The sequence below is a fragment of the Nyctibius grandis genome, chromosome 14, assembly GCF_013368605.1.
Source record: "Nyctibius grandis isolate bNycGra1 chromosome 14, bNycGra1.pri, whole genome shotgun sequence".
NCBI classification, from domain to species: Eukaryota; Metazoa; Chordata; class Aves; order Nyctibiiformes; family Nyctibiidae; genus Nyctibius; species Nyctibius grandis.
The window spans coordinates 2,245,312-2,270,157 of NC_090671.1; the positions used below are offsets into that span (position 1 = coordinate 2,245,312).

The following is a 24,846-nucleotide window of genomic DNA, read 5'->3' on the forward strand; positions in this document are numbered from 1 at the left end:
CTGTCCTTGGCCTGGCTTTGGATGCCCACGTTATGGGGTTACGTGCGGGACTATCTGCAGGAGATGGGGGGATGGATGCGCTGCACCGGGGGCTGAGAGCATCGCCTGCCTGCAGGGTGGCTCCAGGCATCACGTAGGGGTTTGCCCACAGCCTTGGGCTGTATCTTCTATTTTTTTTTTGCATCAGCACAAGTCTTGTGGCCCTCTGTTTCCTGGCAATGTTGTGGCACTGAGGAGCCAACCCACCCCAAACCGCAAAGGAGAGGGGCCTCGCCAGCCGTAAAACTGGGCAGGGCTGGAGCAAGATAGCGAGGCAGAGGCTGGGGCCGCTTATACTGCTCTAAATCCGGCGTAGCCCAGCTCTCACGCGGTATCGTGCGGCCATCAGCACTTAGCAAAGCTGCTTCTGGAGACACGATTGCCTCTTCTAGGGACGGGCGCTGGGACGCGCCGATGGTCTGCGGGTAACTGAGTTAGCGGGAGCTGCCAAGTGATAACGATCGCTGCTGCTGTTAATTAAATGCTGATGAGTTAGCGAATTGGGATTTAAACCTAGACTAGAAATGCCTGGTTACTCTGCACTTGGTGGTGGTTTTCTGAAAGTGATATTATCAAATATATATATTTTGAAGTGGTGATTCCTATTGCATTCGATGCTCAAGCAACTGGAGGCTTTGCTGCCTGCAGTCCCTGCCTGGGGCTGGGGTGCTGGGACCTGCCCCTGCGATGTTGCAGCTCCTGCTGCCTGCAGGCACTCATAAAAGAGCAAATAAATTCCCTGGTTCTTAAAAGTTACGGTGAATGGGAAGTATTTATGTTCACCAGCTTTGCTGTAGCCACCCAGCCCCGGCGCTGCTTTCCCCAGAAACAGGAGGGGAATGAGCAGGTAAAACAAACACACAGACCCCCAATTCCCCCCAAGCCTCGAATACTGAATTAATCTCTACCTTTCCCTCTAGGAACAGCTTTGTAATAAAAGCTAACGCGCACGGCTCCTGAATTTTCATTACCCAGCTCATTGACTTGTAGCTGCCGTCTTTTTTTCTTCCTTTACCCTTGTTTTTTTTTTAAATGTTTTCCTCTTCTTTGCCTTTTCCCCCGTGGCTCTCCCTGCTCTGCTGGGGCCGTTGCAGCAGAGCATGAGCCGGGGATCTGTTTCCATCCCTAATTAATAACGAACGGGACCGTTTCGGGACGACGGGAGCCTGCTTATGCCTATACACATGACCCAGGGGTGAAGCCCTCCGTAGATTCCTGCCCAGGCTCCTCGAAACCAGGCGAAGCTCTGCAGAATATTCAGTGTTAGCCGTTAAATGCTCTCATTATTTTTGTTAAATGTCCTGGTAATGATTCTAAGAGGGAGGGCACAATGGCAGAGATTCATCGGGAGCCAAAGGCAGCCGCTTCCTTCCCCTCCGCTGCCCCTGAATTTAATTAAGCGTAAAGCAGCGTTAGTGCTGGATGGTGGTCGGGGGGAAGCAGCTTCCCCCCGCGGGTCTCTGCTCCTTTTAATTCAGGCAAATCTGGCAGAAATGACAATTTTGGGCATCCTCAAGCTGGCAGGTGGGTGCCTGGTCCCCCGCAGCCGGCAGAGAAAGCGGGGAGCCGGGCAGCCCCCCAGGTTTGGGGCTCCATCGGGTCAGATGCACCCGCCCTGGCTCTCGTTTGCAGCCCCTGCGTCCTCCCACCCACCAGCCCTGGTGCTCTGGGACGTGCATCCCGCACCGCTGCTGATTTTGCGCTGGGACCGCGCGGGCAGCGAGCACCCAAGGGCTGTGCACAACCTCAGCGTCACCCCAAGTCACCTCCCCGGGTGGGGAAAGCCCCCGGGTGCAGCGATGCTCCCTGCTCCGAGCCGCGATGCTCCGCGTCCCCCTTCCCCTTCGCTCCTCACGCCTTCTCCTCTCTTCCCTGCCAGGCTCAAGTGCCACAACAAATGCACCAAAGAGGCCCCTCCGTGTCACCTGCTCATCATCCACCGCGGAGGTAAGGGCCTTTCTTCTCCCTTCTGCCTCCGCGGATGTTCCCACCAGGTAAAACTTTCCAAAGCCCCCCCCGGGCGATTCGGGAGCCCGACCCTCGCTGGCGGCCGGCGGGACGGAGGCTCCCGAACCGCTTTGGGCGCTCTGGGAAAATTTTACCCGACCGTTTTTTCCGCTTGTAGGGAGACGAACTGTTCGGGGCGAGGCAGATTTGCATTGCAAACCACTTCCACCCACCCTTCCCCTGCCTCCTTTTCTTTTCAGATTCCCCACGGCACGGGGTAAGTGCAAGAGGTTTTAGCCTTTCGTTTAGGGCGGACGCGTGGCACCCGAAACCTCCCGCGGCGCTGGCGGGGCGTGGGGGGTTCCCCGCAACGGGGGCTGCGGCCGTGCCCCTGCGGATGCTCGTGGTGCTTTCAGAGCTGCCTTATCCCACTCTCCTCCCACCCCCAAAATCCACAGAGGAGGGAGAATTTTGCAGCAGGACGACGGGCGTCGCTTCCCACCTCTTTTCTTCCAGATTTTGGCCGAGTGCTCCCTGACGGCCAGAGGACTGCGACCGCCTAAGGGAAACGCTTCCAATTGCCGTTGCCTTGAATTTTGAGTTCTTAAGGCTGTTACTCTGTGTTAAATACCACCAAAAACCACGCTCATCGGTTTAATCGTGGGGAAATGCGTTGCGCAAGGCGAGCGGGGAGGCTGTGGCTCGGAGGGGGGCAATTTTGCAGCCTCCACGCCAGCCCCTGTGCCCTTGCTTGCAGCAAATTTGGGTGGAAGGGGCTGAAGTCTCCCCTGCCATGCTCAAATCCTGACCAGGAGGCTGGGAAAGTAGCGTCCCATGCTGTGGGGGGCAGGTGGGCTCCTGAGATGGGCAGAAATTGGGCAGCAGCGTGGCTTTGGGGTGGCCTCAGCATCAGTGAAATAGCCCCCCAAAAAAGCTCGTTAAATGCCCGTTCCCAAGTCCCCCAGGCTGCAGGCTGGCTTCCCCCCTGCAAAAAAATCTCTCTGCGGGGTGCTCTGAGCTCCTTCCCCCTGCCCCGAAAAGCTGCAGCGAGGGAGAGGACAGTGCCTCCTCCTGATGCTTGCTGACCCCCCGCCTCATGCGGTGGCCATGGTGGCTACTGAGCCCCCCCGAATTGCAGCCCCTTGGAAGGTAGAGAAGGATGCAGTTCGCATCCCACCGTGGGGGGCTTTAAGCCCCCCCCATCCCAGGGGGGTTTGGCTGTAGCCTGGGTGCAGGGGGGAGCCCGAGGGCTGGCTGCTGTCCTGGGGCAGGAGCCGAGCGGCTGGAGGTGCCGCAGGGGATTGCTTTGGAGAGCGATTCAAGAGGGTGACCCCAAGTGCTCCTTCGAAGCTTTGATGTCTCTCCATCTCTCTTCCCCCTCCTCTCCATCCCCTTTTCCCCTCTCTCCCTTCTTAATCCAGCAAGGTTAGTCCGGACAGAGTCGGTGCCCTGCGATATCAACAACCCCTTGAGGAAACCCCCCAGGTATTCGGACCTGCACGTCAGCCAGACGCTCCCCAAAACCAACAAACTCAACAAGGTGAGCTGCTCCACCAGCCCTGAACACCACCTTCGTGCCCCCACCATGCCAGAGGGGACCATCCCTGTGTCCCCGCGTCGACGAAATACCAGCGGCTTCTGCTGGTCCTTCACGTGCAGCTGCTGCTCTTGCAGACAAGGGGGCTAAAGCTGGTGGCATTTTCAAATGCCATCTGAGTTGGGTTGCTTGAGCCACCCTATAGAATCATAGAAAGGTTTGGGTTGGAAGGGACCTTAAAGACCATCCAGTTCCAACCCCCCTGCCATGGGCAGGGACACCTTCCACCAGACCAGGCTGCTCCAAGCCCCATCCAACCTGGCCTTGAACACTGCCAGGGAGGGGGCAGCCACAGCTTCTCTGGGCAACCTGGGCCAGGGTCTCACCACCCTCACAGCAAAGAATTTCTTCCTAAGATCTAACCCTGTTGGCCTTGGCTTTCCCAGGGCACGTCCTTAGGACCATCAACCCCGTTTGCTGGGTGGGAGCACAGCTCGGAGAGTAATTCCTAAAAGAAGGAATTTCAGAGCAAAAGGGTCCATGCCCTGACCTTGTGTCAGGGCCAGGAGGGGACCGGTGCGTTGTCCCCAGCATGGGCCATCTACCAGGACCAAGCCTTGCAGGTGTCTCCGTGGGTCTCCAGGCACATCCACCTCTGTGGGACTGATGTGGGTGTCAGCGCATGGGTAGGAGCTGCCTAGAAACCGGCTTTTGGGGGCTTAAATTAAAACAATAATCCCATGGACCGGTGCTAATTCGAGGAGCGGAGCGAGGGTTGAGCTTGGTGTTGAGGCAGGATGAGCAGAGCTGCGAACCCCTCGCCCCTTGGGTTTCCCCGTGTGGGTTACGTCCACCGAGGTTATATCTTTTAAAAAGAAAATGGGGTCAGCACTTTCAAAATAACCCGTGTCCCACCGGTCCTGCTCCGTTGTGGCCTCTCAGTCTCCAGCTCTCAGCTGAATTCGGGGTGGTTTGAGGTATCTGCTACCACTTGAGACACCCACAAATAACAAATTTATTGTTACAAATAAAACAAGCCCAGAATTTCATTGTGTCCCTGGCAAAGCTGGTCAGCCCACACCTCACAGTGCACCTCGCTCGCTTCTGCCCTGCATTAATAGCAATAAAACCACCACGGGGTTATTTCTGGTGACGTTTAGAGCCTGTTGCCTGCAGTGGGAAATTTCTCGTGGGCGGCCGGAGGTAGCACAGGGTGAGGTGTCTGCAGGCTGGAAGTGCTCGAAGCGAGGGAAATCCTGGGTGTGATGGGGAACAGGTCATCAAGACCCTGGCTTCCCAAAGCCTGGAAGACCCCCCCAGCTCCTCCCGGACCTCAGCATCTATCCATATTTTTTTATATATATATATATATATTTGGCTTTGACCTGAGCACTCTCATTCTGGTTAAAGTTCCCTCTATAAATGTGCTTTGTGCAACAGGGGCCCTTTCTAAAAGCATTTCTTTCAATAAACCCCGTTCTCTGTGAGTACCATCAAAATCTTATTGTTAGCAGCCTTCAGTGTTGGTTTCAAAAATAACTTACCTAGCCGAGATTGTCGTGCGTGTCAGGATGGTCTGTGTAAAGTGTATGTGGGTTTCCTGGAAAGCCCAGCTCATTTAAAAATTAATTAATTTGGATACAATTACCTGCTGGGGGAGGCTCATGCAGATTTTCTGACCTTGGAGGGATCTTGCGCCTGCCTGGAGGTGGAAGTGCTCGGCGCTGCTGAAGGTCAGACCCTGTTAAGTGTCTCCAGGTTGGGCAGCAAGGTCACGAGCAAGGTGGGAAATTCTGGCCTCAATTTTCCTTTTCACATCTAAGAGATCCAGGCCGGTTCTCCTCCCCATTCACTCCCAGCTGGTCTTGTCTTACCCATCACAGCGTGCCCCGGAGAGGTGCATGCGAAGCTGCCGTCCTTGCCTTGACCAGGAAGGGTCAACAAAGGGCAAAGGGTGTCCTGGGATGTGTTGGCTGATCCTTTCAATTCTGCCTCAGCTCAGCCCCCCTGCTCTGAGCGAGGCACGGGGGGTTTGGCCCAAAAGGGGGTCAGGAGAAACTGCCAGGTCTTCGGTGTCTCTGAGGGCTGAGCCCCAGGGATGCAGCCCCCAACTCTGGTCTTGGTGGCCATGGGTCTGCAGAGACAGCGGGGTTTGGGGAGCCCTCAGCCACGGGTGCGGAGCATGGAGGGGCAGGCAAAGGAGCCCTATGTTTGGTGTGAAATGGCCTCGGTGCAAACTGTGGATACAAACGGCTTTGGGAAAGGCCAGGCTGGGGCCCGGGGTGTTTTCTAGGGCTTCTGGGAACGGGGGACTGGGATGACCTCTGCAGCTTTCGCTTGTCACCCGGGGTCCTCTATGCTGGAGCACCTTGGGGTAGCACCATCAGGCTCTCACCAGCTCCTCTCTTCTTCTCTCCTTCCCTGTGTCCCGCAGGACCACATCCCAGTGCCCTACCAGCCAGACTCCAGCAGCAACCCCTCCTCCACCACCTCCTCCACACCCTCCTCGCCGGCCCCACCGCTGCCGCCCAGCGCGACGCCCCCGTCGCCCCTGCACCCCTCCCCGCAGTGCCCGCGCCAGCAGAAGCAGTTCAACTTGCCAGGTACCGTGAGCTCCCCACCTCCACATCTCCCCAATGAGAGGGGCTTGTGTCCCGGGGTGTCCTCGGGGTAAGGGTCTGCTCCAGCTGCCTGGACTTACACTGGGATGGGGAATAGTTGGAAGCAGAAATGAACAGCAAAGCTGAGTTTAGGGTAATTCAGGTTGGGAGGGAGCTTGGGAGGCTCTAGTTAAACCTCCTGCTTGAAGCAGGGTCAGAGCTCAAGGCTTGATCCCGTTTGGTCTTGCAAATCTCCAAGGATAGAGCCAGCACAACCTCTGTGGGCAAACTGCTGCGCTTGGGGCTACAAAAACCTTCCCAGGCATGACTCCTCCGTGGCTTGTGCCCGCTGCTTTGCCTCCACAGCAAATGGAAAACAAGGTCTTACCCCCCTCCAAGGGTAACCCGGGTTGACTTCACTGGGTCTTTGGGGTGACGGGCCTCCAACAAGCTTGTTGGCAGGGTGCATGGGGTGATGGTGGGGAGTAGCTGATGTTGGGTGTATCTGATGTAGCTTGTCCCACCGAGTCTTGTCTGGGTACCTGGGACCCATCTGTTCCTGAAGTTCAGTCTCTTCAGGGATGGTGGAAGAGGCAATTTGGTCACGGTGGCTGCAGGACACAGGAGTTACATCAAATGGCCGAAAAATCTCCTCCTGGCCTGAGGACATGCCAAAGCCTGTCCCAGCACAGCTGCCTTTGGGATGTCCCTGGGACAGTGCTGCTGCTCCAGGGAAGGTCCCGACCTGGAGCGGGGTGGCTCAGCATCACTCCTGGCAGCATGAAGGGGCTCAGCTGTCCTCAGCAACCCACCTGCCTCTCCAGCAGCTCCCCAAAAGGGCCTGGTGAGGGGAGAGGAGGGGGAGCCATGGCCCTGACCCATCTCTCAGATGCTGGAGCACTCATGGCTACCCCTGGGCCAGTGACCCCTGTTTGGTCTGTGGCCTCGAGCGCCTTTGATGGGGCAGCAGCTGGGACGTTGGGGTCCCTCCTGCATCCCCAAACCCCAGGGTTAATGAACTGCTCTGGTAGGAAGGAGGGTCAGGATTGCTTCTCTGGAGGAACCAGACGGCACCTTCGTGCTCTGCTGATCCTGCCGCGCCGTGGTGATTCCTCCCTTCCATCTTGACAAGCCTTCAGCTAGAGAGGAGGAGGAGGGAGGCGAGGGGGATTTGACTGGCAGGATCCATCGCCGCAATAACAAACACTTCCAAAAGCTGGAAAAAAAAACCCCAACCACCAAGAAACACCACAGGTCCTCGTGTTCCTGGAGAGGCTGCACCCATGCTCAAGTCTCACTTGCTGGAGTGCCTGGGGCGCAGGCAGGACGCTGGAGGGGTGTGAGGAAGACAGCGGAGGAGCTGTGAGGAAGCACTGAGCACCCCAAGGAGAGGCGCGAGCCATCCCTCAAGGAGGGGCTCGGTTCCTTCTCCCGCTCCCCAGGTCGGGATTTCACCAGCCACAGCCTTCGAGCATCCAAGGGCAAACCCTGGGCCCTGCCTGGCTCTGGGAGGGAGGGACAGAGGGTCCAGCGTTTGGTGACCCCATCGTGCATCACTTCTGGAGCAGAGACCTCCCTGCAGATCTTTTGAGATGTGATTTCATGTTGTTTAAAGCAGAAACCACAGAAGTAACCCCCACAGTGGGCAGTAGCATCTCCCTACGGGGACCCGGACGTTCTGTCACTGCCGCCGCAGCTGGGCCAGTGCAGGGACCCCCTGGCACGCTTGCCCGGCTGGCAGGGATGGAGCGGGGCAGGATCAGACCCCGGCAGCTTGGAGAGGGGTTTGGTCCCTGCTTTAATTCCTGTGATGGGCAGAGCCCTGTGGCAAACGGGAGCTGATCTGACACAAAGCAGGACTTACTGTGCTTTCATCTTCCCGCGCAGGAAGTTCTCCGTGGTTCATCTCATCAAGATGGTCTTCTTGGGGATTAGGATTTGAGCTTGGAAATTGCAACACGGTGACCTTTTAATGCCAGAATTACCTTTGAGTCTCCTTTGATCTCAGCTCAGGGGTGCTCAGGTCCCACTGCAGAGCTGAAGTCGATCTTCGGGGTCTCGAAGCTGGAGAGGAGAAGCTGAGGGACAGTCTTAGGGGTCTTGAAGCTCAAGGAGAAGGTGCCTTCTGAGCTGGTTGCCAACTTCTGGTGGCCTCAGCGGCTCTGCCTTGCTTCATACCCATGACCTGCCTGCCCTGAGTCAAATCAGCCCGCAGGCGACAGGGAGGGTCACCAGGGAGGCTCGACGGAGGGTACCACCACCCAGAGCCCTCTGCAGCGTTGGCTTTGGGCAGCGGCTCCTGGGGCTGCCACCAGCTCCGTTAGATGGACCAGATCGGGCAAAAATGGGCAGCAGCTGCAATTCCATCGCTCGGTGTCTGCGATGCCGAGTGGTTCCTGAAGGCTGGTCGGGAGCCGAGCACTCCAGCCCTGGGGGTTTTTGCTGGCAACCAGGTGCCCAAATCCCACCGGTGACTTCGCAGATGACATCAGCGCTCTCCAAATGTTAATTACTGGTATAGAGCAGTAGCTGATGGTGGCGAAAATGAAGTTATAGTCCAGCCAGATCGTTAGAGGGCTGAGGGCTGATTTTTTTGGCCCAGGCACCCTATGTGCCATTGTGGGTGGCATCGTCTGGAGTGATGGAGGTGGGAGAGGCTGGGTCATGCAGAGGGGTCCCGGACCTGGGGCTGGTGTTTCATGGTGCAGGTTGGGGTCTCTCCAGCGTCTGGCTCTTCAGGTTGGTGTTTAACCCCCCTTTTCTCTTTTCCAGCTTCCCATTACTACAAGTACAAGCAGCAGTTCATTTTCCCAGGTAAGTCTCTTCGAAAGTCTCCCCTGTAACGCGGGGTGCTGAGATATCGCCCGGGGAGAGCACCAGGGTCCGGCTGTGTCACCCTCACCCTTAACAGGGTGGGTGCACAGTCGGCTCTCCTAACCCTGGGTTTGGGCAGGGAGGTTGTGCTGGGGTGGGATTTCTCCTAAAAAAACCTTCTCTTGGGGTAGGACCATGCAGTACCGAGATGCTGCAGGAGTGGGTGGCCCTAAGTTTTATGTATCTGTGTAGCCAAGGGTGTAACTAAATTGGACCTGGGGATGAAGGGAGGTTTTCAGCGGGATTTAGGTCCTATGGGTGCCCCTGGTGCCTCCCAGCCCACTCTCACTCCACTCTCTTCTCCCCAGATGTGGTACCCGAGACGCCGACCCGAGCCCCGCAGGTGATCCTCCACCCTGTCAACTCCAACCCCATGTGAGTGCCTCCCCCTCCCCAGACAGGGCATCCTCCCCACCCCACCTCCTCCGGGCACCCACGGGTGCTCCCCTGGCTCTGCAGGAGCAGTTTGGGGCTCAGGGATGCCTTTTAGGGCAGGTTGGGGTGGATGGTTGTGGTGAACCCCTGGTGCTCCTGCTGCCCTAACCCAGCTCACGGCTCTGGCTTGTGTCTCAAGGAGGAGAAAGGTTGAAAGAAGAGGGCAGGGAGCTGATTTATAACCCACGGCAGTGCACCCGCCCAGCGCTTTGCCATCAGGAAAAAAAATGACTTTCAGTCATTTCAGACGCCAAACCCCAAGGGATTAATGTTTTACTAAATTATAAGTAGAAAACCAAGGTCTTTGAGATTTAATACAGGTGGTTCTTGCAGCCCCACCTGTAATATTTTCAAGCCCAACAAACTTTGCACTGAAATTAGCCCCAGCACCGTCCCGCAGCCGCGTTACAACTCCTCCTTTTTATAAATGCCCTTTGGGAAGGATGTTACCAGCCAGGAGTTTAACAGATAGACAGATGTGGTTTGTCCCCGGCTCGCCCACGCGCTCCGAACTGCATCGGCAACTGCCGGGGGGTCCGGCGGATCTCACCCTTGTCTGGGGGAGGCGATGAGAGGGACAGGGACGGAGCCGCTGTCCCCGCCCGTGGCTGGGAAATTGATGGCAAAGTGGTGAAGTCAAAGCCTTTTATTTATTTTTATGGGCTTTTGTGAGCAGATAGCTTTCGATACGCAAAAAATCTGCGATTCTGCTCTTGCTCACCCCATCGGAATCAACCCACGGGAGCCGCTGAGGTTACCCCGGGCTCAGTGGGGTTAAACAGCAGCTCTGCTCCGTGCAGTCGGGTACTGGGGGAGACAAGTGCTCGTGCCTGGGGTAAGGATCAGGCATCGTCATGGGTGGCAGGAGCCATCTGCATCTACCTGGGCTTTCCGTGCTGCTTCAGATACCAGGATCAGCTCCGTTTGTACACGTGCCTGTGTCTGCCCTGGGATTTAGAGCTCTTTAGTGGTGACTGAATGGGATAGGAAGCCCAGGAGCACCATGTCCGTGTGGCTTGGGGTGTGGTGTGCCTCTCCCGTGATCCTTGCTGTCTCTGGGAGGGGATGCTGTTATTTATATTATTTATAATATTATATTATTATTATTTATATTATTTATATTATTTATATTATTATTTATATTATTTATAATATTATGTATTATTTATATCAGTTGTTCCAGCTGATCTTCCCCACAGAATTTCTCTAATTCCCTGTTTAACTGTTGGGTGCAGCGAGACCCTGGTCATGGACGTGGCGGTGGGAGGTGTGTGTAAGCAGAGAGGAGAAAGAGGAGCTGCTGGCCCAGGGAGCTGGGAAGCTAAACCGGCCCTGCTGCGGGGACAAATTCGGGTGCTCTTACTGCAGGGAGGGTCTTTGACACCTCCACTTCTCAAAAAGGCTTGAAAAACCCATTTTCTTCTCTTCTGGCTGCTAATCAGACGCGCTTGTTGCTTTGGTTGATTAATAGGGAAGGTGATTCTGATCTTAGAAAGCACCTCAAAATGCCACGAGCACATGCCCCAGTGCTGCTTTGACAGGGTGTAAATGTGTCCCTTAGCCTGGGCTGGGCGGGGTGACGTGTGCCCGCTGTGCCCTGGCCTTGGGGCTCCTCCTGCTCACTCCTCCCACGGCGTTGGTGTATACTCTGCACCGTGCACTTTGGGCTGCTGGACGGAGACCTGGTCGTGTGCTCCCCCATCACCAAACCCATCCTGGAACTTCACACATCCAATAATAATTAATGCAGTAATTAATATTGCTCATCCCCACTATCCTCCCTGCTCCTGTGCGAGCACCCAGGGCTGTCCTCGGGGATGGAGGTGGGTGGGAAGAGGTTGCTCTCCCAAATGAGCAGCGACCCTGGTACTTCTTGGTTCAACGGTTGGACCTGATAATCTTGACGGTCTTTTCCAACCAAAACGATTCTGTGATTCTCCTCCCTGATCCCTTTAGCCCCGGCACAGAGCGATGCTGCACGAAGCAGGACTTGACGCCCGCGTGCTCCCCACCTATCCATGTTTTTACCCACCAGTAATTCAGTAATTCTTTTAACAGCCTGGAAGGAAACCCGTTGCTTCAAATTGAAGTGGAGCCCACCTCGGAGGTGAGATGGCTGGGCTCTGTGCTTAACGGGCCTTGATTTTATATATATCTTGGGGCACATTTCCCAGGAACCAACTGAGTTTAGCATCTGTGCAGTGAAATTTCTGATAATTGAACTAATGGCCAGACCTGATCCTGCTCAGGCATCCGTGTGCCCACCCCATGAAGAGGGACCCCGATGGGCTTTATGTCTGCCCTCAAGTTTGTAATTCAATGAGCTTTTCCGAGAGGCATTAAAAATGTGGTGGAGGAGAAGGGGTGAGGGATGAGGATGGGGACGCAGCTTTTAATGGGCATTGTAAATCCTGTAGGAAGCGTATAGAGAGCACCAAGGGAAAAGCCAGACATGCCCCGGGGGGCTGGGGGTGCAGACTGGGGGGTGCTGGGGTGGGAGCAGAAGGTATTAGTGGAGCACAGCTGGGCAGGGGTAAGATGAGATGCTGCTTTCAGACGAATTAAATGCCCCAGTGTCTCTCTCTTGTATTTAACCCTGGGGTAAAGAAACACCTCCCTGCAAAATGGGTTATTTCTGCTGGCTTTGCACAAAACGCAGCCGCCCGGTTGCCTTTGGAAGGGACCTGCCTGGTTTCTCCAGGTCTGAGCGAGCAGTAGGTGGGTTAGTGGGGTTTTGTCCACATTATCTTCCTTGGCCACAGGTTTTTCCCCCTGTTTTATCATGCTCACCTCCCTTTGCGCCCCCCGCAGAACGAGGAGGGCACCGAGGAGGCGCAGGAATCCGAGGACGACTTCGAAGAGATGAACCTCTCGCTCCTCTCCGCACGCAACTTCCCCCGCAAGGCCAGCCAGACCAGCATCTTCCTCCAGGAGTGGGACATCCCCTTCGAGCAGCTCGAGATCGGCGAGCTCATTGGCAAGGGCCGCTTCGGGCAGGTCTTTCACGGGCGCTGGCACGGCGAGGTGGCCATCCGCCTCATCGACATCGAGCGGGACAACGAGGACCAGCTGAAGGCCTTCAAGAGGGAGGTGATGGCGTACCGGCAGACGCGGCATGAGAACGTGGTGCTCTTCATGGGAGCCTGCATGAGCCCTCCCCACCTTGCCATCATCACCAGGTGAGCTCCAATGTCTTGTGTTCAGCTGGAATCATTTTTTCTTTCTGAAACACCTTCCTGAAGTCAAACATTACCCATTACTTTTTACAAGGGCATGGAGTGACAGGACGAGGGGGAACGGTTTTAAACTGAAAGAGGGGAGATTGAGATTAGATATGAGGAAGAAATTCTTTGGTGTGAGGGTGGTGAGACCCTGGCCCAGGTTGCCCAGAGAAGCTGTGGCTGCCCCCTCCCTGGCAGTGTTCAAGGCCAGGTTGGATGGGGCTTGGAGCAACCTGGTCTGGTGGAAGGTGTCCCTGCCTGTGGCAGGGGGTTGGAACTAGGTGATCTTTGAGGTCCCTTCCAACCCAAACCAGTCTGTGATTCTGTGTTGTCCATCTGCTGTGATTTATGCTGTAAAGCAGACAGAAAACCCATCTAAGTGAGTCCAGGCAGATTTATCTCCTGTAGAAGCGGAGCTTGAGACAAGAATCATTTGTTTTAACCAGGAGGGATGTAATATGGTGGGATTGGCACCTTCTGTCCTGGGTGGGGGTTTTTGCATGGTGCCCTGGTTGGGTCCCTGGATGGGTGGTGGGGTCTGGACCCTGCTCAAGTGCTGCCACAGCATGGAAAAGCCTCCCATTGCATAAAGCATCTGGCCGCGCGTGAACACCAGGTTTCATGAATAATTCAGGGCTGTGAAAACAGCTCGGGTGTCTGAAGGCTCAGCAGGGTGCAAATGTTAGGTCCAATGGTCTGTGAAACGGCCAGAAGGGCAGCGGACATGGGAAAACTGGGCGCTTGCAAGGAGAGATGGTGCTCCATGGGGCTGGAGCCTGCCCACAGGGTCTCCTCGCTCCCGAGGAGGTGGGAAACCTTGCAAGATAAGTCACGGTCTCCTGGAGCGTTTGCTCCCTTTCCAAAGCTGTTGTCTCTATTACACCCAAAAATGAGTTTGGGATGGGACTACAGGAGGGAGATGGGTGGCTTGAAGAGCTGGTGATGCTCAGGGACATAGCAGCAGGGTGCAGGGGTGACACTGCTGGAGGGGGCTTCTTGCAGCTGGTTGGGGAGCAAGCTGGGATTTGGGGTCTCCCAAACCATCTCAAACACCTCCAGAGCTGCTCAGTCTCAAGGAATTGCCATGTACCCGCACGCCTGGTGGGAGAGGCAGCACCGAGCATCCTGCCGTACTCCTTGCATGGGTGGGCAACCACAAAATCCCCGCTGGCCTCGAGGAGGGGAGGCTGCAGCTGCTCCCAGAGCAGCTGTTGTCATGTGAAATGCATTTATTTCTGAGGATTCAGTTATTTCCCTCACTTCTAGACCACGTATTCAGCTGCGGGGCTTGACGCGGTGCTGCTTTGCATCCCACCAAGGGTTACCTTCTCTCGGAGAAGTTTCCCCAAGGTGAGGTTGAATTTCCAGCCTCCTCCTGGCAGTGTTTCAAAAAGTCTATGCTGAAACGACAGCGCTTCCAACAGCCATTAGCGATGAAATATTGCATCATCCCTTCCTAATGTCCCCTTGAAAGCGGCACCTCCCATCTCCCTCGTCCCAGCTCTGTGGGTGCCGGCTTGGGGGCTTTGCTCTACTCCCCCTTTTACTCAACAGTGAAGGATTTCAACCCAAATTTGTGGCTCTTAATGCCATGTGGCTCCTTGCCTGCCCTGATGGGTACATGGGCTGTGTTTGGCTCAGGGATTGCATCCTCCAGAAACAGGGTGACTCGGAACGGCTGCCCAGGGAGGTGGTGGAGTCACCATCTCTGGAGGGGTTTAAGCCTGGACATGGCACTTAGTGCCATGGTCTAGTTGACATAGTGGTGTCAGGGCAATGGTTGGACTTGATGATCCCAGAGGTCTCTTCCAACCTCATTGATTCTGTGACTCCCAACAGGAGCTGTCTCTCCTCAGCTGGGGACTTGCAAAATATGCTTTTTTTTGGACTACAAAAATAACCATCTGGGAAAATTCAGCAGCTTTTAGATCTCCGTCTATTAGCTAGCTTCAGGCCAAAAGCTTTTTGACAAGTGTACAAACACACGTATTGATTGATGCGTCAGAAACCCTGGCCATGTGCTGCACCGTCGCTACCTCTACCCAAAGGAAAACGCACCTTCTCCGTCCCGCTCCGCGATCCCTTCGCAGCCTTTATTTGCTCAGCTTTTCAATCCTATTCAATAGCAAAACCTGGGCAATATATTCTTCTTTTTTTTTTTTTTTTTTTTAGCTACAAAGTGTTTTCTATTCTGATGCCTCTTTATAGAAAACCGTAAAGGTGCCATTTTTGACAGTTTTGACAAAATAAATACGTGCGCTGCGGTAGCTTGATGCATTAATATGAGGTCTGCGAAGCGCGCTGCTCGGCTTGCTTTTCTTCCCAGCTGCGCTTGGTCCCTTTTTTTAAGGTCAAAGTACGGCTTTATTAGATTGCCCTAAATATAACCTGAGCTCGCAGCATCTCCGAGCATCGCCTGCCCTTTACTTACAACCCGCTTTTATCTGTATTCTTCGAAGGCTGAATCAAAATCATGATGGTTTTTCGAATACAACTGGGAACCCATTTGGTTTTCTCCTGTTGGGATTTCTGGGGTGCTCGGTGGTGGTGGTGGGCTGGCCACAAGCAAGCTGGTAAACAGAGGAGGATGCTGGAAAGGGGCTCAGAGCTCGGTCTCGGGAAATTTTTAGGAAGCCCAGGACTGCGTGAGTGCAAATCCCATAGCCCTGAGGTCATTTCCAGACACAATTTATTCCCCTTTGAGGCTTCCTGTGGGGCTCTGTTCTGCTGGTGCTTCCCCAGGAGGCACCTCTGGGTCTCTCGGGGCAAAGCATCCCGTGTATTGCCCAGGGCGGCAGCACAGGGATGCTCCCTTGCCCTAGTGCCTTCAGTCCTTGTCCAATCTATACTTGGTTGAACATTTTTGGGGGCTTCTTGGGACATCTCTGATCAGGCCGCACCTTGAATCCTGTGTCCAGTTCTGGGCCCTGCACTTCAAGAAAGATGTTGAGGTGTTGGAGCGAGTGCAGAGGAGGGCGACCAAGCTAGTGAAGGGTCTGGAGGGTCTGACCTACGAGGAACGGCTGAGGGAGCTGGGGGTGTTTAGCCTGGAGAAGAGGAGGCTCAGAGGTGACCTTAGTGCAGTCTACAACTACCTGAAGGGAGGTTGTAGCGGGGTGGGAGTCGGCCTCTTCTCCCAGGCAACTAGTGATAGGACAAGAGGACACAGCCTCAAGCTTTGCCAGGGGAGGTTCAGGTTGGACATTAGGAAGCATTCCTTCTCAGCAAGGGTCATTAGCCATTGGAAGGGGCTGCCCAGGGAGGTGGTGGAGTCACCATCTCTGGAGGTGTTTAAGAAAAGACTGGACATGGCACTTAGTGCCCTGGTCTAGTTGCCGTGGTGGTGTCAGTGCAATGGTTGGACTCGATGATCCCAGAGGGCTCTTCGAACATGACTGATTCTGTGATTCTGTGATTGATTCTGTGATTCTGTGATCTCCTGTGGGGAAAAGCCTTCTCACCATGTGGAGGTCTCCATCCCATTCATGTTTCCTCATTCCTGCTTCTTGGCATAGGCAGGTCTTTCCTAAGGGATACGACAGCCCTGGGGACTCTTCTGCCACGGCACAAATGGGAGCTGCTGCTTGGGAGTTGTGGGGAATGAGACTGGGAAGAGGGTGATGTGGTGTGAGCTGGACTGGGAATGGTGGAGGATTCTGGGAGTGGTGGAGGATACTGGGAATGGTCCAGGATGTGGCACTGGGGGAGGAGGGAGCCTGGTGACCCCACGCAGGGGAGAGCATCACTCTTCAAACAGGATTTTTCTGAAGCAACACAAGTTCTCCCCGTGGGTTTATGGGAATAACTTTAAACCGGACTTTGCTTGGAGAGGGGGAAAAATCAGTCCCAGCTGTCTGATGGGGCTAATTACAGTTACAAATCCAGGATTTCTGCATTTCCTTTCCCACTCCTCCCCACGCATGTCCCTGGGGCCGAACTGGCTGTGTGTGGAAGAGGCCCCATTTCTTCTGGGTGCTCAGAGGGGGTCACTCGAGGATGGTTTTTTTCCACCAAGAAAAAAAGAGAAATTTCTTGTAGCTGTTACAGAAATCTCCGTATTCCTGCCGGCATGCTGGAAGCAGCTGCCTGTCCCTGGAAGGGGCTTTACCACGCCGTGCCGCCCGGCGCTGCCGGAGAGGGGTTATTTATAGATGAGTTTATTTTTACTTTTTCGCGTCCCTACATTTTCCTTCCTGCCCGCTTGCTTTATTCAAGCATCGTCTCATTAGCAGAAACAAATCTCCCCCTCCACACACCATGGCCCACGGGCAAAAGCTGGGAGGGCTGCGAGGGCCTGGTGGCATTGCAGGGGAAACTGAGGCAGCAGCGTGATGCTTTGGGTTAATGCTCTGATTTTCTATACGTTAAGCATTGGTCTGGCCAGGTGATTGGGACCAGAACTGTTTAATATCTTCGTCAAGGACATAGTGGGATTGAGTCCAATCTCGGCAAGTTTGCAGGTGACACCAAGCTGAGTGGTGCGGTTGACACGCCTGAGGGACAGGGTGCCATCCAGAGGGACCTGGACAAGCTCCAGAAGTGGGCCTGTGTGAGCCTCATGAGGTTCAGCAAGGCCAAGTGCAAGGTCCTGCACCTGGGTTGGGGTAACCTCAGGTATCCTACAGACTGGGGGATGAAGGGATTGAGAGCAGCCCTGCCGAGAAGGACTTGGGGGTGCTGGTGGGTGAAAGGCTGGACATGAGCCGGCAATGGGGGCTCACAGCCCAAGCGCATCCTGGGCTGCATCAAGGAAGCGTGGCCAGCAGGTTGAGGGAGGGGATTCTGCCCCTCTACTCTGCTCTGATGAGATCCCCCCTGCAGTACTGCGTCCAGCTCTGGGGTCCTCTGCACAGGAAGGACACGGAGCTGTTGGAGCAAGTCCAGAGGAGGCCATGAAGATGCTCAGAGGGCTGGAGCCCCTCTGCTCTGGAGACAGGCTAAGAGAGCTGGGGCTGTTCAGCCTGGAGAAGAGAAGGCTCCAGGGAGACCTTATTGTGGCCTTTCAGTACTTCAAGGGGGCTGATAAGGAAGACGGGGACAGACTTTTTAGTAGGGCCTGTAGGGATAGGACAAGGGGTCATGGTTTTAAACTAAAAGAGGGGAGATTTAGATTGGACAAAAGGAAGAATTTTGTCACAATGGGGGTGGTGAAACACTGGCACAGGTTGCCCAGAGAGGTGGTAGATGCCCCATCCATGGAAACATTGAAGGTCAGGTTGGACAGGGCTCTAGGCAATGTGATCTAGTTGAGGATGACCCTGCTCATGGCAGGGGGGTTGTCACTAGGTAGCCTTTAAAGGTCCCTTCCAACCCAAACCATTCTATGATTCTTGAGTTGTCTCTTAGTGCTACGGTCTGGGTTGGAAAGGAAGAAATTCAGCATCTTTTGGCGATGGGAGGTGGTGACTCCAAAGGGCGCTTCCATCAGAGCCACTAATAGATTTTCTCTTGGGTAATGAGCGGTGGGGACAGTTAACATTCATCTTAATTAGTCTTGAGCAAGAGCGGTGTGAACCTTGGTGCTTTGAGCACTGCATAATGGATAGCACGAAACGACATCAAAGTCCTCGGCCTGGTGGAAACGAAAGGACTGAAAAAATGTCATTTGTGCCACATACAGGCAAATGACAAGTTGTTTTTGCTGGCGTTGAATGAGACAAAGCCAGGCCTGGGTAAGCTCACATCAGCTCCTTGGGGCTCCTGGTCCCGGCCCCTGTTGGTGGCAGCTTGGGGAGGGGAGGTAAAGCCTCAACCACCCAGGAGGTCCTTCAAAGGACAAAGTCTAACAGTTTTCTAATGCTGTTAAAACGGCTCGAGCCACCCACGAAGGTAATGGATTGCAGAAACTACCAAGTTTTAGGATTCGGGGGGTTCCTTCTGGGGAAAAAAGAAAAAAATAAAGGGATTTTAATGCTCATTGATCCTTCCTAAGGCTCCTGGATCTCATTGAGTCTGAGGTGGGGGGATCAGCACGCTGGGTGCAGCTTTCTGGGGGGCACCAACAGCTCTGGTTGGGTGGGAACGTTGTTTGCAAGAAGGGAGCGAGGTTAGCGGGTCTGAAAAGCAGGAGAGAGGAGGTCTGAGCTGGAGTCTGCCTGTGCTTTGAGCTCCTGCTGGCTTGTGTGGGGGATTTGGTGCGGCTTTTCTGGGAAGATTACTTGGTTTTTAGTCAAAAGCTCAAACGTGGCACTAGGAGCCCATGCAAAGACCCTGGGGTTTGCACCCTGAGGTGCTTCTGGCTGGGTTTTGGCCCCTCTTGCGTCACGGTGTGATGCCAGAACGACTCCAGATTTACAGGGTACAAGCAGGAGCCAACTCAATGGCTGCTGGCGATCCCACTCAGGGCTGCGTGGCCATGATTTATGGCCCTGCCATGATGCATCGGGAAGACCAAGGAGAATGCTGAAGAACGTTAGGAATTAAGCTTGACCGCAGCAGGACTATATAAAGAGAATTAATTTGTCAAAGGTGCCTTTCAGCAGAGGAACTTGGAGCATTTGTGCCGGGGAGGGAGCATCTCCCCAACCCCTCCCTGGAGCTGGTGGTTAGCGGTGCGGAGCCGATGGCCAAGGATGAACATAAACCTGGGTCCTCTTCTCACGTGAGACACCAAGAAGGAAAAGAGAGTTTGCTTTTTCTTCCTCCGTGACAAAGCAAATAGGCTTTAATAACAGGGAACTCATTACCTGCTGTGAATTAATAGGTGTGAGAGCGAGCGGTGGGAAGGATATAGGGGATGCTACGGCTGTATCTCACAGGATAACGTTCTCGCGCCGTGTAGGCTAAATGTTGGGGGTTATTTTGATATTTATAATTTATTTCTGTGCTGGCTTTTGGCAATGCCTGATGCTTGGCTCCGCTGCCAGGAGGAACACACCCGGCTCCTCGCAGGGGATCCTCTTCCATCCCCAGGCCCTGTTCCCTGCGGGCACGGGGAGCTCTGGGCAAAGCTCGGCTTTAAACGCTCGGCTCTTCCAAACCTCTCCCCGTGCCAAACCTCCTGACATTTACAGTGTCCTGGCTCAGCTGCGAAGGATTTAGGGCTTGGAAATCTTAATGCCCAGGGAGCTGGGGGCTGAGGGGATATTTAACGTGATTTGAATCACAGAATCAACTCAGTTGGAAGAGCCCTCTGGGATCATCAAGTCCAACCATTGCCCTGACACCACCATGTCAACTAGACCATGGCCCTAAGTGCCGTGTCAAGGCTTTTCTTAAACACCTCCAGAGATGGTGACTCCACCACCTCCCTGGGCAGCCCCTTCCAATGAAGGATGGGAGTAAATATATCCTATCAGCCTTTTTTCCTGCCCTGGAAAGTTAAGCAGGAGCTCTAATTCCTGCTCAACGGGAGGGAAACTGAGGCACGGAGCTGCCACATCATTTTCCTCCATGCCGGGCTGGAGCCACGTATCCCAGAGCTGGGTGTTTGCTGAGATGCCTTTTAGGTCTGACCCTTCTCTCCCCACTTGTATTTTGGGAGCAGAAGCCATGAGGTCCTGCCTCCCCTACCCCTCCCCACGTTCAAGCACCCAAAGCATCACCTCTTGGTTGTTTTCCCTCTTACTTTCTTCTACGTTTTCCCCTTTCCCAGCGGTTTAAGTAATGGAGCTCGTAGATCATATAATAACTAGGTATCGACCTGGTGCCACAGGCTGGATTAGAATTGATTGACCCGTGGGAATACACTCCTGCGCGATCGATGCGAGGCCATCAGGCTGGATAAATCTTGATAACGACTGACAACGGGGAAGTCGATATGTGTATTAATATATACGTTAAGCGAGTATATATCTTCCGCGTCGCTTTTGGCAGCTTTGCGGAGCGGGATGGGTTGGGGGAGGAGACCGAAATACCCCGAGCAAAGAGGATGGCGGGGGTTTGATCGTCTGCGAGGGTGTTTGATGGCGAAATAAGAGCTCGGCTGCTTCGGTGCTGGCTGAGCTGCTCTGACCCACTGCAGCATCAAACCCCCGCCGCTGGCTCTTCGTTAGCGCCGCCTTAACGCGCTCCTCTAGCGAGGGCTGCTCGGGGGGAAGAGTTCTCCTTTGTGTTTGGAAAGTGTTTCAAAAACGCCGTCATATTTCTATTTTGGCCGTGGCTTCTTGGGGGAAGCACTTAACGCAGCGGGACTCGGCGCTGGAGCACTTGACTGGAGAGGAAGGGATTTAAGCGTGTGTTTAAGGGAAAGCCTGTGATTAAGTGCCCTGCTGAGAGATGGTCCCACCAAGTCTTTCTGCCGGTGCCAGCCCTTCCCTTCACTCCTCAGTGACATCTCAGCGCGGTTCTTTATTTTTTCTGAGCATCCTCAATGCCAGGGATCCTCTCTGTGGCCAGGGAGGGCTGTTTGCTGGGTCAGGTTCTGGGGGACCCATGTGCTCGCCTAGCCAAAGAGGAGGCTGCCCAGGGAAACAGATCCCTCCTGTGACAGCATTCTTAATTTTTTAGTATTAATAATAATTATTATAACTCTTCCAAAGTGGAACTGGGTTCTAGTGAAGCTAGTCGATCAAAAGACTAGCTGCTCCCCTCTCTTCAAAAGAAAGGTTGGGTTTGGTTTTTTTTAAATTTCTTTTGCTTCCTGAAGTTCAAACTAACAGGAGGATCTCGGCGCAGAGAATATGTGAGGCTCCTTCAAAGGCAAGGAGAGGCTGGAGCGCCTTCACACACCCCCATACACCCTGCCAGCCCCCTCGGAGTCCCTTCCAAGAGCACCCTTTCAAAAGGCAGTGAGTGCCACCCGAAGCAGCAGGTATTTTCGGATGACTTGTTTGCAACGAGGGCTTTAGATAAGCCGCGGGGGCCCGTGGCTGCTTGGCATTCACCTGTCTCGTAGCTCTTTTCCCTGCAGCTGTAGAATAGCTCGTCTCCCCTGACACTATCTCCTCCAAATAAAAATGCATGGAGTTTGCTTTTTTGCTAAATAACTTGTTTTTTTTTTTTTCCCAAAGCTGCGATAGAGTTGGAGCTACTTTTCAAGGAGGCTGATCCTCCTCCTCCTCCTCTTCCTCCTCCTCCTCCATCCTTTGCAGCGTGGCCGCGCTGGCCGTAGTTATCTCCTGTGCCAGCTGCTGGGAGGAAAATTTTGCTGCCTAAGTAATATCCATCAAAGGACGGCGCTTCCATCGGGCAGAGATAGCGCGCGTGGGACGAGGGGACCATCATCTCTTCAGGGCTTTTCTATTCCTCCCCCCGCCACACTAAGTTCGCTCTGCAGAGGCTCCTCCGTGCACAGCAGGAGCCGGGTCACTGCGAGATCCAGGCTGGGGACCCGGATTTTGCTGTGATCAAAACCATTGCTCGTGGCAGGTAATGGGTTCCCTGCCTCCCTGTTGGGGTTGCTCCGGGAGACTTGTGTAAGGGTTCAATTTGCAGGCAGAGTTTGATGGGAAAAGGATTCTAACCCCCCGAGTGATGCGCCTGGAGGGGCCGGGCTCTGATGGGTGCTGATGCAAGGTCCTGCACGTGGGTCGGGGCAACCCCAAGCACAAACACAGGCTGGGTGGGGAATGGATTGAGAGCAGCCCTGAGGAGAAGGACTTGGGGCTGATGGGTGACGAGAAGCTCAACATGAGCCGGCAACGTGCACTGGCAGCCCAGAAAGCCAACGGTGTCCTGGGCTGCATCCCCAGCGCGTGGCCAGCAGGGCGAGGGAGGGGATTCTGCCCCTCTGCTCCGCTCAGGTGAGAACCCCCTGCAGTGCTGCGTCCAGCTCTGGGGCCCCCAACAGAAGGACACGGAGCTGTTGGAGCGAGTCCAGAGGAGGCCACGGAGATGCTCAGAGGGCTGGAGCCCCTCTGCTCTGGAGACAGGCTGAGAGAGCTGGGGCTGTTCAGCCTGGAGAAGAGAAGGCTCCAGGGAGACCTTCTAGCACCTTCCAGCACCTGAAGGGGCTACAGGAAAGCTGGAGAGGGACTTTTTACAAGGGCATGGAGTGATAGGACGAGGGGGAACGGTTTTAAACTGAAAGAGGGGAGATTGAGATGAGATCTGAGGAAGAAATTCTTTGCTGTGAGGGTGGCGAGACCCTGGCCCAGGTTGCCCAGAGAAGCTGTGGCTGCCCCCTCCCTGGCAGTGTTCAAGGCCAGGTTGGATGGGGCTTGGAGCAACCTGGTGTGGTGGAAGGTGTCCCTGCCTGTGGCAGGGGGTTGGAACTAGATGAGCTTTAAGGTTCCTTCCAACCCAAACCAGTCTGTGATTCTGTGACTCTGTGCTCAGCAGCAGGTCTGCTGGCTTCGGGTCCAGCATTTCATGGCACTGTGCTGCCACAAAGATTTTGGCTGCTGCTTTCCTCCCTGCTCGTGGTCCGACCAGGATGGATGGTGTTTCTCGGTGTCCAGGGAGGAAGGAAACCTCATGTTGCCTTTGTTGAAAGTACTGGGAGTGGAGGGGAAGGTGGTTCCCTGCTTGGGACAGAAGGGGAGGGAAAGGAAAGGAAAGTTGTAGTCCTGGGGCTGAAACATTCCCACGCTAAATCTCAGGGTGCTGGGTGTGTGTGGCTCAGAGAAGAGCTGCCTCGGGAGCTTTTCGGGGTGGTAAATCCCAGTGAAACCGCTCCTGAGCATCCCTCAGCGGGGCGGGAGGGACCCGATAACACTGGGTGCTGCTGACATCCCAGTGAGGATAGCTGGCCCAGGAACCAGCCAAGCTTTTTTATCCCCCACCCCAAGCTTTTAATTAGGGAGAAAAAAAAATTATATATATATATAGGTGTGCGGTCCGACGCATGCCAGCTTCCTCCTTAGACTGAGACCTAACAAACTCATTGCAGCTTGCGTCAGCATGACCCTTGTTGTCCTGGCTGGGTGTCCCCGCTGTCCTTGGGGTGGTGTTCAGATGTAGAGAGCTTGAGGAGCTGGAGCTGGATGATGCTCACACCGGCGTGGCAGGGAGAGCGTGTGTCAGGGGTGTGAGATTTCTTATTGATTTTGAAGAAAACAAAGCCTAGGGATAAAAATTAACCCAAACCTCTCCCTTTGCTGCTCTCCCAGCCTTGTTTAATTTTCCGTTTTGGGAAACACATTTGTGGCTGTCTAGTTTCAGAAGCAAAATTGCCAGACATCAGTAAAAGACTAAACGCAGCCGATATGTGGGAACAGCTTAAAAACTTCCCCAATAACTCAGGCACGCGCAGGCGAGTGCAGTGCTCGTTCCTCCCCTCCCCGCCGCGGCTGGTCCTGCTCAAAGGAAATCAAATAAGTCCCAGCTCAGTGGCTCTGGTTGCTGTGACCGTATCTTTCTTCATATTCCCCAAAGATTTCTGCTTTTCTGTGAAATACTAAAAATTAGTAAGCTGATGGGGAATGTGGAAGCATCCGAGCAGCCTCTCCTTTGCTCTGTCTTTCCTCAAGCACAGATGTAACCTGCTAGCAGAGGTATTTTTTTATTAAAGGAGTTATTATTAATTCCCACTCTTTCCTTCTGTGTCTCCCCTGGGTATATAGTGCCGGCTATCACCATGGTATCTGAGCTGGTTCCCCCATAAATCAATATACTAGCAAGTAATGAGCTTCCTGGGGTCTGGCATTTATCACTTTGGGGTGTTCAAATGATCCTATTTAATTTAATGGGCATTTGTGTGGATGGTTGGGCAGAGGAAAGAAAAGCACAAAACACCAGTAAGTAATGGCACCGCGACCCATCAGCTCTGAATTTATTCCTGCTCCTTAGCAGGAGCCAGGCGGAGGTCTTCAACCCTATAGAGGTGATGGCCATCAATATAGAGGTGATGGCCATCAGTTTTTGCAGGGGAAGGGAAAAAACCCCAATGGGGGGATGGATGAGGCTGTTTTCACATCGAATGGCAAAAATATCGAGAGGCAGTGCTCCAGCTCTTCCTCGCTCATCCCTCCCAAATTGTTCTTCTGCAAGTCGCTTTGGCTTTGCTCCCGTTGCTGATGTCTTCAGCCCACGCTGGTGAAATGCAGAGTGTTTATAAAGCAATTTGGGATTTGGCTTGCTTGGCTGAACACTTCAGAAACTCATTTTGAATAGAAAGTTGCATCTGCAGCAGGATGGGCCGTGTGGCCGGGACTGTCCTAGTGCTGGGGAAGGCTGTGAGCTGAGGTTGTCCATGGGTTAAGGGGGGCTCCTGGATATCGGGGACTCCTGGAAGGACCTTTGCATCTCCCCGAGCTGCCCATCCAGGCTGTCCTTGCTTTGGATGAGGTTTGGTCACCACACAGTGCCAGGG

At 54.3% G+C, this 24,846-nt stretch overlaps 1 protein-coding gene across 1 annotated transcript in view; it reads left to right on the forward strand.

Annotated features, from left to right (window-relative positions):
- The window catches only part of KSR2 (kinase suppressor of ras 2), an 81,267-nt gene that overhangs the window by 40,919 nt on the left and 15,502 nt on the right, over window positions 1-24,846 (forward strand). Inside the window, exons 8-15 of the mRNA XM_068412929.1 lie at window positions 1,919-1,986; window positions 2,165-2,263; window positions 3,408-3,526; window positions 5,958-6,126; window positions 8,896-8,937; window positions 9,306-9,372; window positions 11,491-11,539; window positions 12,244-12,611. Of these exons, the coding sequence (XP_068269030.1) occupies window positions 1,919-1,986; window positions 2,165-2,263; window positions 3,408-3,526; window positions 5,958-6,126; window positions 8,896-8,937; window positions 9,306-9,372; window positions 11,491-11,539; window positions 12,244-12,611 (981 nt within the window). The remainder of the gene's footprint in view (window positions 1-1,918; window positions 1,987-2,164; window positions 2,264-3,407; window positions 3,527-5,957; window positions 6,127-8,895; window positions 8,938-9,305; window positions 9,373-11,490; window positions 11,540-12,243; window positions 12,612-24,846) is intronic.